The sequence below is a fragment of the Carassius carassius genome, chromosome 46 (genome assembly GCF_963082965.1).
Source record: "Carassius carassius chromosome 46, fCarCar2.1, whole genome shotgun sequence".
Taxonomy (NCBI): Eukaryota; Metazoa; Chordata; class Actinopteri; order Cypriniformes; family Cyprinidae; genus Carassius; species Carassius carassius.
In genome coordinates this window covers 13,949,804-13,962,571 of record NC_081800.1, presented here as the reverse complement: position 1 = coordinate 13,962,571, position 12,768 = coordinate 13,949,804, and the positions used below count along the sequence as shown (strand labels likewise).

General features: G+C 35.7%; 1 protein-coding gene across 1 annotated transcript in view; it reads right to left on the bottom strand.

Moving 5' to 3' along the window:
* Positions 1 to 1,092: 1,092 nt before the first annotated feature.
* LOC132128874 (rho guanine nucleotide exchange factor 10-like protein) overlaps positions 1,093 to 12,768 on the bottom strand; it is a 50,756-nt gene continuing 39,080 nt past the window's right edge. The window contains exons 23-29 of the mRNA XM_059540255.1: positions 7,972 to 8,058; positions 6,782 to 6,996; positions 6,482 to 6,639; positions 4,646 to 4,788; positions 3,259 to 3,430; positions 2,947 to 3,069; positions 1,093 to 2,862 (exon numbers count right to left, since the gene is read on the bottom strand). Coding sequence (XP_059396238.1) covers positions 2,330 to 2,862; positions 2,947 to 3,069; positions 3,259 to 3,430; positions 4,646 to 4,788; positions 6,482 to 6,639; positions 6,782 to 6,996; positions 7,972 to 8,058 — 1,431 coding nt within the window. The 3' untranslated portion in view covers positions 1,093 to 2,329. The remainder of the gene's footprint in view (positions 2,863 to 2,946; positions 3,070 to 3,258; positions 3,431 to 4,645; positions 4,789 to 6,481; positions 6,640 to 6,781; positions 6,997 to 7,971; positions 8,059 to 12,768) is intronic.

Genomic DNA, 12,768 nt, shown 5'->3' with positions numbered 1-12,768 from the left:
TTTGGCAAAAAAATGCTGGGGACATGATGTACCACCCGCAAATTACGCCTATGGTACACCATTACATTTAGATACTCCTTCTTGTGTATTGTGAGAGGATCAGGTCAGACATTTTTCCAGAGAAGCTTATTCTCTCTCTCTCTCTCTCAGCAGTTTTTTTCCTTTTCTTTTCTTATATTCACACTATTGAGAATAATGCACAACAGGCGTGGGTCAAAAAATACAGTGTATGAAATTCAGAATTTAATAAAATTTTAATTAAAATGTTTTATTTAAATAGTTCATTTTAATCAGTTATGTAAATCAGGAGTATTATGTTACACTTTGTGCTCTTTAGTTCAGGTTTATATACTAATATTATATTAAAAAAATAATGGTTATTAATTAGCAATATGCTTTTTTACCATAAATGTAAGATTTTTTTCAGAGCATTTTAAATTAACACACATTGTAATTAAGAACAATTATTTGCACATCCTACAATGTCACAGAGGTATGAACGTTGTGCTGATATTTAAGTTTTACAAAGGAGGGGCGTTATCTCGATCAAGTCCTTCAATTAGCAATAACGAGATTCTTGATTTCCCAGTAGACACAACGCAATCAAACATCTCTAATTAGAAGCCTTTGATGTAAGCATAACGGCTCCTCCATCCTGAAAGTAAACTTCTGAAAACATAATAGCTTTTATATTCAATAAAAGCATAGCTTAATGCATTTGAGAATGAATTAAATACATCATGACATTTAGTTGAATAGCACAACTGAAACTGCAAAAAATTTGATTAAACGAGCAAAACATCTACTACTAGAACAATGAGTGACTGTTATGCAGCTCCTTTAAGTCCTGACAGGTCAGTTTTACTCCGCATCTGCCAGAGATGTGATTTGGCATCCTCTTCACGTAGCACTGGTGTCACAATGTGCATATATTAACCACTGCCTGAGCTGCGCCATACTGCGTTTGCTGATATGTTTAATGTGAGAGCTGGCAGTGGCTGCCCAGAGATAAAAGGCTGAAAATGTGCTGAGATTCAATATAAAATATTACTCTGCAATATTCATTTACAGCAGGTCTTCACACACAATGCCATTTCAAAACCATTTAATGTTGAGTCAGTTTAAAATAAAATTAAATGCTTTTAAATGAAATGAAAATTGCAAATACTTCAATCACTGTAAATATGATTTCATTTTTTTTTTTTTTAACAAAGTGACACTGTGAACAACAAGAACCATCAGACACACGAACCTACAGTGAATACTTCACTTCTCCTTATCACATTTCACACTAAAATAACATTAAAACATTTAAATATACTGACTCTGAATATTCAGCTACCTTACATTTCGGTGCACACCGCATTGGTGGTGCTGCATAAAAAAATATCTTTTATCATTTAAACAAGAAAGAACTGGGTCACAGCCAATACTCAGATACATACTAAGGATTACTTTTAAAAAATGACAAGACTTACCCTGATTCCTCGCATGCAGATCATTTGGTGGTATCAGTCATTTAGTAATATTTTCAAAAGGTGAGATTATTTTATATTCAGTTGTGGTGCATTATATACCAAGCACGTGCTATTATTATGACAGACGAACATTAAATGGCATGGCTGTTTATCAACTTAGGAATATTCTGGCCCCCTTAAAAGCATTTTTGTCATTATGGGTATTACCACTAAAAAGAGTTAAATAATTATTTTAATTTTCCCTCATTTTCTTAAAAAAAAAAAAAACCGCAAAAATGATGGTTACACTTGATGGCATTTACAAATGCAAGTGAATGGGGCCAATTTAAGATTTAAAAGAAGAATTGAGAAGCTTATAATTTAATTGTGATTTAATTGTTAGTTAAAACGTATTATTTGAGCTGTAAATAATTTCTTCATTATATTTTTAACATTTATATTCATTATAAGGTTTACGGTGCTGCATTGTATTGGCAGTTTTATTTATTTTTTTAAACTAAAATCATATTAACACATATTGTTTTAAGTCCCATGGCTGTGATGTTGAAACAGTAAGTATTTGAATGTTAACAGATTGGTCCCTTTCATTCATTGTAAGGGCCTCACAATAACCAAGATATATATTTTTTAATGAATGACATTTTTTCAGGCAAATCAACATTTTGCCACAAATGCTGTCACAGCTTAACTTTTACTGAATCTGGAGTATTCCTTAAAAACCTTCTGGAGGAGAAGAGGAATAAATAATCCTCAAAAGCCATACAGTCTGTTTGTCCTTCAATGATCACACAATCCTCCATCACTGCAAAAACATCAGAAGAAAGCCAAAGCAAGGAGAATTCATAACTGTCTCAAACTGTAATGGGCAGCTGCCAGACCATGAGCGTGTTCTCACTGGAGTCAGGGGAGTTAGAGGATTTTGCGAGTCGACGGAACCCTTTTCCACCGGATATAACGGCAGCTGAAGTCACCTTCTCCCTACGTGCCGCTTCCTTTAATGATGGCCCAGGCCCTCTGACCCAAACCTCGGGATCATCACTTAGCTCATAGATGGAACCGTCCTCTAGGGTGTGCACCAGAGAGTCCTGGGTCGAGTCGGTTGATTCTTCGGGCCGGGCCGTCAGGAGCTTTCCTGGGAGCTGAGAGGTAGAACGGAGGTGGTACTGCAGTAGCACTCCTTTAGCTTTGGCTTCTGCCTGAGGAGAGCCATCGGCCTGCTGGAGGGACTCCTGAGAAGAATTTGTCACCTTCTTATCTTCATCACTTGAATCCACACCCTCCATGGGAGAATCCCGCTTTAGAAAATCTTGGGATAAAATGCTGGAGGTTGCAACCAAGAATTCAACAGGGCCGTTGTGAGCGTTAAGTGACGTCATCCCTTTGCCTGATGGGAAAGAGGGATAGTTTATGTTAGGTAACAAAAAGAAGGCTTAGATGCAACGCTTTGTTTGTTTAAATTGTGGCTCACCTGTTATTTTGGGAATGCCCTCCAGTCTGGGCACTGGCAGGGTGACAATAATCCCCTGAGCTGTGCCCACCCATAGCAGTCCTTGGCAGATAAGCAGGCTGGATACACACACAGATTTTTGACCTATAAAGAAAACATGATTTATTGATAATTATAATTAAATATTTTTTACTTTTATTTGATATTTTATTTATAAATTTTTCTTCCAATTCCTGCCAATTTTCAAACATTTTTTGCCCCAATGAGGACCCGTGTCCCAAATTGTTATCTTGAGAATTCATATCCTGCACCATAATCACATGTTGGACTTGCCAGGGCTCAAATATGCAGAGGGTGTTGAAATGTTGATCTCTTGGAGGTGTTCCAATGTTTCTGTGTGAAACAGACGTAGGGATGATCCCTCTGAAAACGCCATCCACACCCCTCCTCCAGCACGCACCATGTGGGTCACACTAACCATGGGGTCTGGATGAACTTCAAAACTCTGGGAATCATAAAAGATACAAAATAATGATGAAAATGCATAAAAACAAGAAAGAGCAAGAGGAAACATAGATATAGGGGGAAAGAGACCAACAAAAAAAAATAAAAATCAAAGCTGAACATCAAAGTTTAGGCCAAGACTGTAGAATGTAGTGCTCTAGAGTGGGTATAATTTGATGTCAGATTATATACTGCCTAATGAAATTCTGTTTGGACATATAAGGCTAGGCATATTACATCACAATCCAGAATGCCATTTGTTAAGGAAAGCCATAAACTGTTAAATTAGTAAATAATCAACTTAACCCCACTAAGAATGTTTGGGAAATGGATAATTTAAGTCAAAAGAAAACAACAATAATAAAGTGAAAGGCAATTATAATATTATATATATATATATATATATATATATATATGAAATATGCTATTTTTAAAAGTTATGGTAAGCTGTCAAGTGTAAATACCGTATTTATTCATACACATTATTAGTAACAATAGTTGTTAGACCAAATAATGGTTTGATAATTTTGTATTAATCATTTTTATTTTAAAATATATTAAAAATAATTATTTTACATTTTAATAGAATTTCAAAATATTACTGTTGTCTTCTTACATACTAATGGACCTTTCTTTAGTTTTACAACAGATCAATTCTTCATCCTGCATTTTCTATAGGTGCAAACAACTATTGACCTGCAAATAAAAACAGAATGATATGTCCATTTGCCTGGCCACATCTTATCGTCGGGCTGAACTAAACTTCCAACTTCCAGAGCTGAATTTAATCCTGATATTAAGCATCAGGAAGGCAGAAGGAGGGTGCGCTCCTTGGGGCAAAATAGAGAGGTTGGCTCAGCTGTCACAACTGATCAAAGGCTAGCATCCTAACATGCTGTTGGGCTTCTACAGGGAGGATACCTTTTATGTGTGACTTAAGATGCTCTCTCATAATGCATCTAGCATGGGAAGCCGTCTTAACAGAGAAATGAAATGTAAAACTCTGAAATAAAAGAATCATTTCAAGCTTTCCTAAACCAACCTTTGTTAAAGAACCGATCTCAAGCTTTGATAAGTGACATGAAAGTTCACTCTTTTGACTTATACGGTCTTATGAAAAGCATTTGTGTGCTGCATCTTCATTGTGAAGGTGGTGGAATCCCATTGGACACATTCTAATTCACATTCTAAGGCATTTCTCAAAGGAGAAGGATACCTTAGTCCTGAGAGAGAAGCCTTCAATCACTGAGACCTGGTTGGCACAGCTGGCCCACACACACTCGTCTATTTGGAGGAGTTTGAGGACGGGTGTGCATCCAATAACCACATGTCTGCAGGAATCTGGATCCCACAACCCCTCTGTAACCGCAAAATGCATGCTGGATTTAGAGGTGCTACTGGAAAGGGCTAATATTTACACATCTTTTATATTGTAGCAGTAGATTCAGAAAGGATGAATTCAAACAGAAGAGAATTAACTTAGTATTACTTTTTTTCTATTAAACTTAAACTAGTAAATTCATTAAAAAATTTCTATAACTATATTGTCATAAGCACAAAGCAATATCAAACATGAGGCATTGGTGCTGTATACAATTGCAGGAAAGAAATATGTGAACCTTTTACCTGGAGTTCAAAACAAACTTGACCCCATTGACTTTCACTGTATGGTGGAAAATACATTTTTCTAAGTATCTTCTTTCATTTTCCTCTGAAGAATAAAGTTATACAGATTTGGAAAGACATGAAGTGAGTAAATAATGACAGAAATTGAGCATCGCGTTAGTTCAGTCAGGCCACGTTAGTCACGCTGACAGTCAGCTGTTCCTGACGTGTACCAATCCAGTCTTGACACCTATCACATGCAGTCTATTTAAATTCCCATTCTTCAGTGTCATAAAATATACTTGACGGAAGTGGTCCTGATTGAACTTTCATTTTTGGATGAACTTAACGTATTTCATCTGGAGTCAGCTAACCCAACCTGATCTACATAACATAATAATTTTACAAAGTGTTAATTTTGTACAAACTAATATTATGTGACTTGTACGCAAATAAGCAATCTTTAGGGGAAAAAAATAACGTAAGCATGAAAGTCCACAGCTAAACCTAACTGCCAATGGGGCCAACAAGAGTGTGTTGGCTAAACTGAAATCCCAACATTTAGATGGGCCTGAAGGTGTATATGAAAAAGTCTTTGCAAAAGAGCACCTGGATGTTTTTGCCAGTGCTACTGGCATAATATCCTGCGGAGAGATGAAGCCAAAAGGTGTTTGAAAGTAGTTAGTAGCTCTTCAGAATAAACTGGAATGGAGGGACATCATGGGGCTTTGCAGCCTCAAGGTCTGGGCAGCATACATTCATTGACAGAAAAATAACTTCCTAAGTTTATCAGGTCAGTTTGCAGCAGGATGTATATCTGTTTGCCAGCTGGAATTCAGAAGTTGAATGGTTCAACAGGACAGTGATCCCAATCCCAGGACTAAATCAACAATAACATACCCCATCTGATGTGGCCCAGTCTTGACCCCTCAACCTGAAGAATACTGCTGAATTGAAATGATTTTGTAAAGAGGAAACACTTTTTTCCCCACTCTGCCCTATGACTGTTTACATGGCTTGCACAATAAATACACGCAGATGCATTATTGCTTTTGTGTTGTGTTTAAACACATTGCGCTTGTTTTTTGTTGATTTTATGGAATTTTATGACCAATTTATGCAGAAATCCAATTCACATATTGTTTCCAGCAAATGTAAATCCAAATTAAATGGAAAAAAGAATTGAATTTATAAAATTTAATATTGTAGAATTAATAAAAGGTATAGTTTACCCCAAAATTTAGATTCTGTCATTATTTAAACCTGTTTGACTTTATTCTGTAGAATCTGTGGATGAATGTTGGTAATCAATTTTGGTGACCATTTATCTTGTTTTGTTCCACAGAAAAAGGAAAATCATGTTTTGGAACAACAGAAGAGTAATATGATGACTGAATTTTCATTTTTTATTATATTTACACTGAAAATTGCATGGAAATTATTCTACCTCCACTCTTTCGATTATAAACTGCGACTTTTCCATTACTTAGTCCAGCGAAGAGAAAGTTGGCAGAGTGTTTTAGGCACAGAACTGGGCAGCCCTCTGGGTTACAAAATGTTAGCAGACACTGAGCAGCAGTGTCCACGCTTCCATAAACCAGGATGCTTGAGAAACACAAACACAGACACAAAGTATCAAGAGCTTTTCTCTGGAAAAGAAGCAAATGAGTACTGGCTGACAACATAAAAAGATCAATGTGATGACTCAAATTATTCCAGATCAATACAGATATGTATTCAGACTTACTTGCCATCCAATAATCCTACACAGATGGTGTGGCCGATCTTGTAAAGAACTTCCGAGGTTTGTGTTTCCAGTTCTTCCTCAGTGCTGGGCTCTGTGATATACTCCAGACAAAGCACTGGGGAACTTAGAGAGAAACTCTTAACGGAGCGTGGCGTGGGTCTGTTAAGGGAGAAAATCTCCACCTGGCCGTGAGAGTCATCACCCCCACTAGCCACCTGTGCAGTCGAAGAGACAACAAAAAGAAAACAAATATGAGGAGGACGGCATCCAGTGCCTGAACTCACTGACATGGCCACTGAGAGTCTGCAAGCAAAAAAGATGGGAAAAAAATGGAAGCACAGCCATGAGATAAATGATTTATAGAATGGCTTTTGATGTGGAATACTTGATGTTTGTTTCTAGAAACTTCTCGGAATCCTGCTTCCCCCTTTCTTTTAAACGTCGATCAAAATATTCTAAGTTCTAACAGTTTTTTTTTCTTTGAGGAGCTCCTACTAACATTACTTACTTCAGGTAGAAAAATTCTTTAAGCCGGAAGAAAAATATCCCAGAAAAGTAACGTACATTTCAATGTAGGAGTTTGCGATTCAGTCAGAATTAAGAACTGGAAACTTTTATGTTGGAAATTATACAAGTTAGCTCAAATCCTCCAAACAAATTGGGGCTTTTCACAGTTTATATATAATTTATATTACTTGCACTTTAAAGTGTAATGATTATTCAGAACAACATCATTCCTGCTTATAAAATATTGCTTAAATATATACTGAATACTGTGCTGCGGCAAATTATATTTAATGTGGTGTAGTATTTAAAAGGCTAGAGGTTCAAACTCTGCAAGGAATGATCCATGAGCTATTTCCATTGTGCCTTTGAGCAGGTATACTCTATGTGGATAAAAGAACATCTGCTAAATGACTACTTCATAAAATGTGATACTGGAGGGCTGGGAAATTGGCATATTGTCAGTAATTACAAGTAAGGGGCTCAGGATGTTCTGTTACTGTGCTGATGACTGCCCTGGTTAGAGGTGGACTATTCAAATGTTTGTGCATGATTTGTTTCCCCTAAGGTAAATCACAGGTAAGGTGAGGGACATGTACAGAGATACTGTATTACAATTTCCTGCACCAGTGCAGTGATGATTTATAAAGAAGAAAAGATGTTCTCATTGTGCAAAGTGTACCTACCCAGAGGTAGCCCTGAGGCAAGGATGTGCTAGCGGCAGAAAAACCAAGAAGAGAACAGTGGACCGGGTTATACAGGGCAGCCTGCAACTGCAAGAAACAAGATAAAGAGATCACTTTTGGAAATCAGCATTAAAAAAATGCGGCTCTGTAAATTGTTAGTTGGACATTACAACACACACACACAAAAAATGTATTAAAATAAAATAATAATTATTTTAAATTGCTATATACACATGCTACATTAAGATTTGTTTTATGTTTTTGAAGGAAGTCGTTTATATTTTGGCAAAGCTGATTTTCTGCAGCCATTACTCCAGTCTTTACATCATCCTTCATTGAAATATGCTGATTTGTTGCCCAAGAAACATTTCTAATTATTAATAATGTTGAAAACTGCCTAATAATATTTTTACAAAGACAGTGAAACACTTGTTTTTTCAGGATTCTTGAATAGAAAGTAAGAAAAAAAAGTATTTTAAAGGAAATCTTTCATAACATAAAAATGTCACTTTTGACCAGTGTAATTTTTTTTTACCCCATTATCCCAAACGTATAAATAGTCTAAAATGGTTTCAACAAAACTGTTAAACATTACAAACTTTTTTTAATTCAAAAATTATAATAAGAAGAAATGTTTCTTGAGCATGAAATCAACAAATTAGAATGTTATAGCTGCTGAAAATTCAGTGTTGCCATTACAGAAAAAAACCCTCAAAAAAAATAAATAGAAATAATTATGTATATATATATATATATATATATATATATATTCAAAATAATAAATTATTTTAAATTATAATAACATTTCACAAAATCTATGTTCGTATACACACACACACACACACTTTTTTGTGTACTTTCTATTTTCTGACATGCAATTTTACCGTCTCTTTGTATGTCTAACACTATAATTCTGCTTCCGCAATGTGGGATGCAGATAAATACAGTGAACCAATCTGGTGCAACTGCTGTTTTATTCTGCACACTAACAAGTCAATCAACAAAAAGGCAGGATATTATTTAATTCACCCTCGAAGTAAGCATCTTGAGGCTTGATTTCAAGAAGGCAAGCATTAAGAGTAATCAAAATAGCAGAGTGTCACTCAAAGACCTTAAACTTGTGCTCAGAGAGATGTCAATTTGCCCAGTGCTAAGGGTCATTTAAACATAATCCTGAAAAACTTTTTTGAAGTAGCTGTACTTGCATGACTATTACAGACATAGCTGTCTGGGGTATCGCCAAGATGGCTGGCCAAGTGAACTGAAATTCCTTAAAGGAACATTCTCATGTCAAGACTTTTTTAATAGATCCTTCTGTGTTGAATGCACATTTTGATCTAAAACATGATCATTAGAGTGGGATCAAAGAAGAAAAAACTGAATTTTTTTGCGTGTTCAAAAACCCAAATCAGAGCCTAAGGATTATCTAAACAGAGAACAGAATTACACTTTTATTTATTTATTTAAGATTGAAGGATTTAAATGATAAATATGATGCACATCTTTTGATTTTCCTGTTTCAGAAAGACATAGAAAAACGAATAGAGGACTGTGAGAACAGTTACCATAGCAAATTTAGAGTCTCTAACTCAAACTCTCTAGCGCCACCACTTGTCTAAACTTTCAAAAAATTTATGCTAAGAACTTTTGAACCGTAAGCCACAAAATTAAAATAATTTTTTTCTCTGATTCCTTGGCTCATGCCAAGTCGAATGGACACCAAAATTACAAATCGTAAGGTTTTTTTTTTTTTTTAGCTATTTTCAATTGTTCGTAAAAACTACTTTTTTCTAACTTGTTTAGGCCGTTGAAGCGATTGTCACAAAAATTGAACCAGATCATCTTCAGACCAAGCTGGCAAAAAGTTATGGGATTCAAGTTGATTAGTCATACTGTTTTTGAATAGCACATGAGCGAATTGTACAAAAAGCATGCAAAAATGGATGTGAGGCTATATCTCCACAACGGTTTGGCCTTTTGAGATCAAACTTGGTGTGTGTTATAATAAGCATGACCTGAGACAACCTGCAGTGTTTCGGCACTGTGCCCCCTAGTGGTCAGGAGATATGGAATGCATTTGTTTGCTCATAACTTCTGAATGCTTTGGCAAAAAATACAAAATTTACCTTTTTAGATTCGGTGCATCATGCCGAATAGAATGATACCCAGTTTCCCAATGTCAGCCATTTTGGGCAACGGCCATTTTGAATCATGTTCTTAAATGCTGTATTTTATGAATGCATTAGCATATTGTTATGAAACTAATTACAAAAATATTCGGCTCCATTCGGTTTACATTAACTTATTATAATCGGACTGATGTTGATAGATTCCTTGGATCAAGACGAGAACACAATACTCATTTTACCAATATTGGCTGAACTTCCTGTCTTGATTCATGTTGACAACATACTTTTTTGAACTCCTAGATCTTTGGTCCAATTTTCACCAAATTTGGCTCGGATCATCTTTAGACCAAGCTGGAAAAAAGTTATGGATTTTGTGACGATGCACGAAACAGTTTTCTTTTTGCGCATGAACAAATTTGCTGGAAAGATGCCAAACTGCATCTGAAGGCTGTATCTCTGCAAAAGTTTTACATATTTACTCCAAACTTTGTATGTGCCATTGTTAACTCACACTGATCACGGCACATCAATTTGGTAACAGCGCCACCTATTGGTCAAGAGTAATAAACCATTAATTTACCTTTAATTATGAAATTTCCAAAAATGCTATTAACTTTTGATTGAATTAAGCTACTGTAATGAAACTGGTATCAAAATATTCCCTTGGTTGCGCCGACAACATACATACCAATTTTCTCTTAGGAAATCAGTACTCCCTGTCTGCCATATGATTTATATAAAAAAACTACTTTTTCTAACTCATCCTCATCTGTTTGTCTGTTTTTCACTAAAATCGAGTCAGATCATCTTCAGACTGTGCTGACAAAAAGTTATGCATTTTGTGTCGATTGACAAAACCGTTTTCGTACAGCACAGTTACAAATATTAGACAGGGTCCCAAAATGAGTCTGAGGCTATATCTTTGTGAAGCTTTGACATAATGACAACAAACTTTTGTGTCTGCCATTGTCACCTCACACAGAACACACCAAGATGATTTGATTACTGCACCACCTGTTGATCGAAAGTGATAAGCCATTTAATCATGCTACTAGAGGTTTAATTTTTCAGCCATTTCAATTACAATTATCCTGAAATTATCCTAATTTTCCCACTGGAGTGTTTTGCCCCGTAATAGCTGCTTGCAGCTATATTTCCATTTAATTTCTGGGTGGTAAAGGCATGGGATACACACTGACACACTTTGCTGTCCATGTTTTGGCAGCTCTGATACATGTTGAGCACATCTAAAAGAGCTGGCGACCACAGCCAACATTTGCTTGGAAAGAGATGTAAACAAAGTTAATTAACTGCAGGGTGTTTTGATTCAAATTACACATACATAAGGTTATTAAACACCCATAGCCATTCAGATATAAATTATGCACAAGTCAGACAAGCTATTATTCCAAGTTTAATCATTAGGGCCCACATGTCTGGTGACAAACCCACCCCTGCTGACACTGTGTCTTAATCTTAATTAAGAGTACACTGTTTACTACAGCAGTTTAACACATCATTCAGCACATACTGTTGTGACCTCATATTAACTATAGCACTTTGTAATTACAGCTCACGAGAAGTATACAAGTTTCATAACCAATTAAGTGTGACATGACAAAATACAGATAAATCTAACTTCTTTCTGGTTTTCTATTAAAGTAATACTTCACCCCAAGTTATTTGCAGCACTAGTACTTGATGTACTAGTACATGACGCTTTCTGAACTTGGAAAGCTCCAGTTCCCATTTCTTCTAATCGTAAGGAAATAATGACTAGGACATTTATGAAAATAGGTCTCCTTTTTTGATGTTCGTACAGGTTTGGAATGACATTAAGGTGAGTAAATAATGACAGAAATTTTTAGCAGCTTAAAAGACTATAATTGCAGTGTTTTGCTGTAAATCCTTTTGCACACACACCCAAGACATTTCCTGTGATTGCGTTTTATACTGTCCATTAGATGAGACAGAAATTTATCCTCAGTGATTGCAGTAAAGTACAGCCACAGACAACAGCAATTTTTCCGCTTTTAGTCCAGACTAAGCTGTAAAAATGTCCTTTTTTTATTACATGTAGGGTTAAAAAAAAGTTATGAATTAACAAATTATTATTGTAATATAAAATTGATTATTTATATATAATAAAGTATTGTAGTACATGTATTTTTTACCTTAATTTATAACATGATTATAACAATTGTCTATAAATAAATACATGAATGCAAATTGTTGACCAAAATATCATTCACATTAAACAAAATAAGGGGGACTATGGCATTTATCTGTAATGTAATGAGAGGCCTATAACACTGTTTAGATGTAACGGTCCTTATTGTGTTTGAGGAGGATCTTGCGTGGGAATGGCATGCTGCCACTGTCCCTCTCCTGCTTTGAGCCTGATGCTCAGCACTCTGATGTGCAAAACTTGCTGAAAACTCGCTCTTCCTGGATAGGCACAGTGGGAATGGAGCCTCTTTTCATCTTAAGCAATCTACTGGGGCCACGGCTTTTATTCACATTTTCCCCTCCATGGAAAAAGCAGGTAGAATATTTAATATGTCCATTAATTAGCCCACTGGAATTATTTATACAAGGTTATGTGTCAGGCTTGTCATTTTCTTTTAGAATGTGCTGCTTTTGCACTACAAAAAAATGCTTTTTAGCA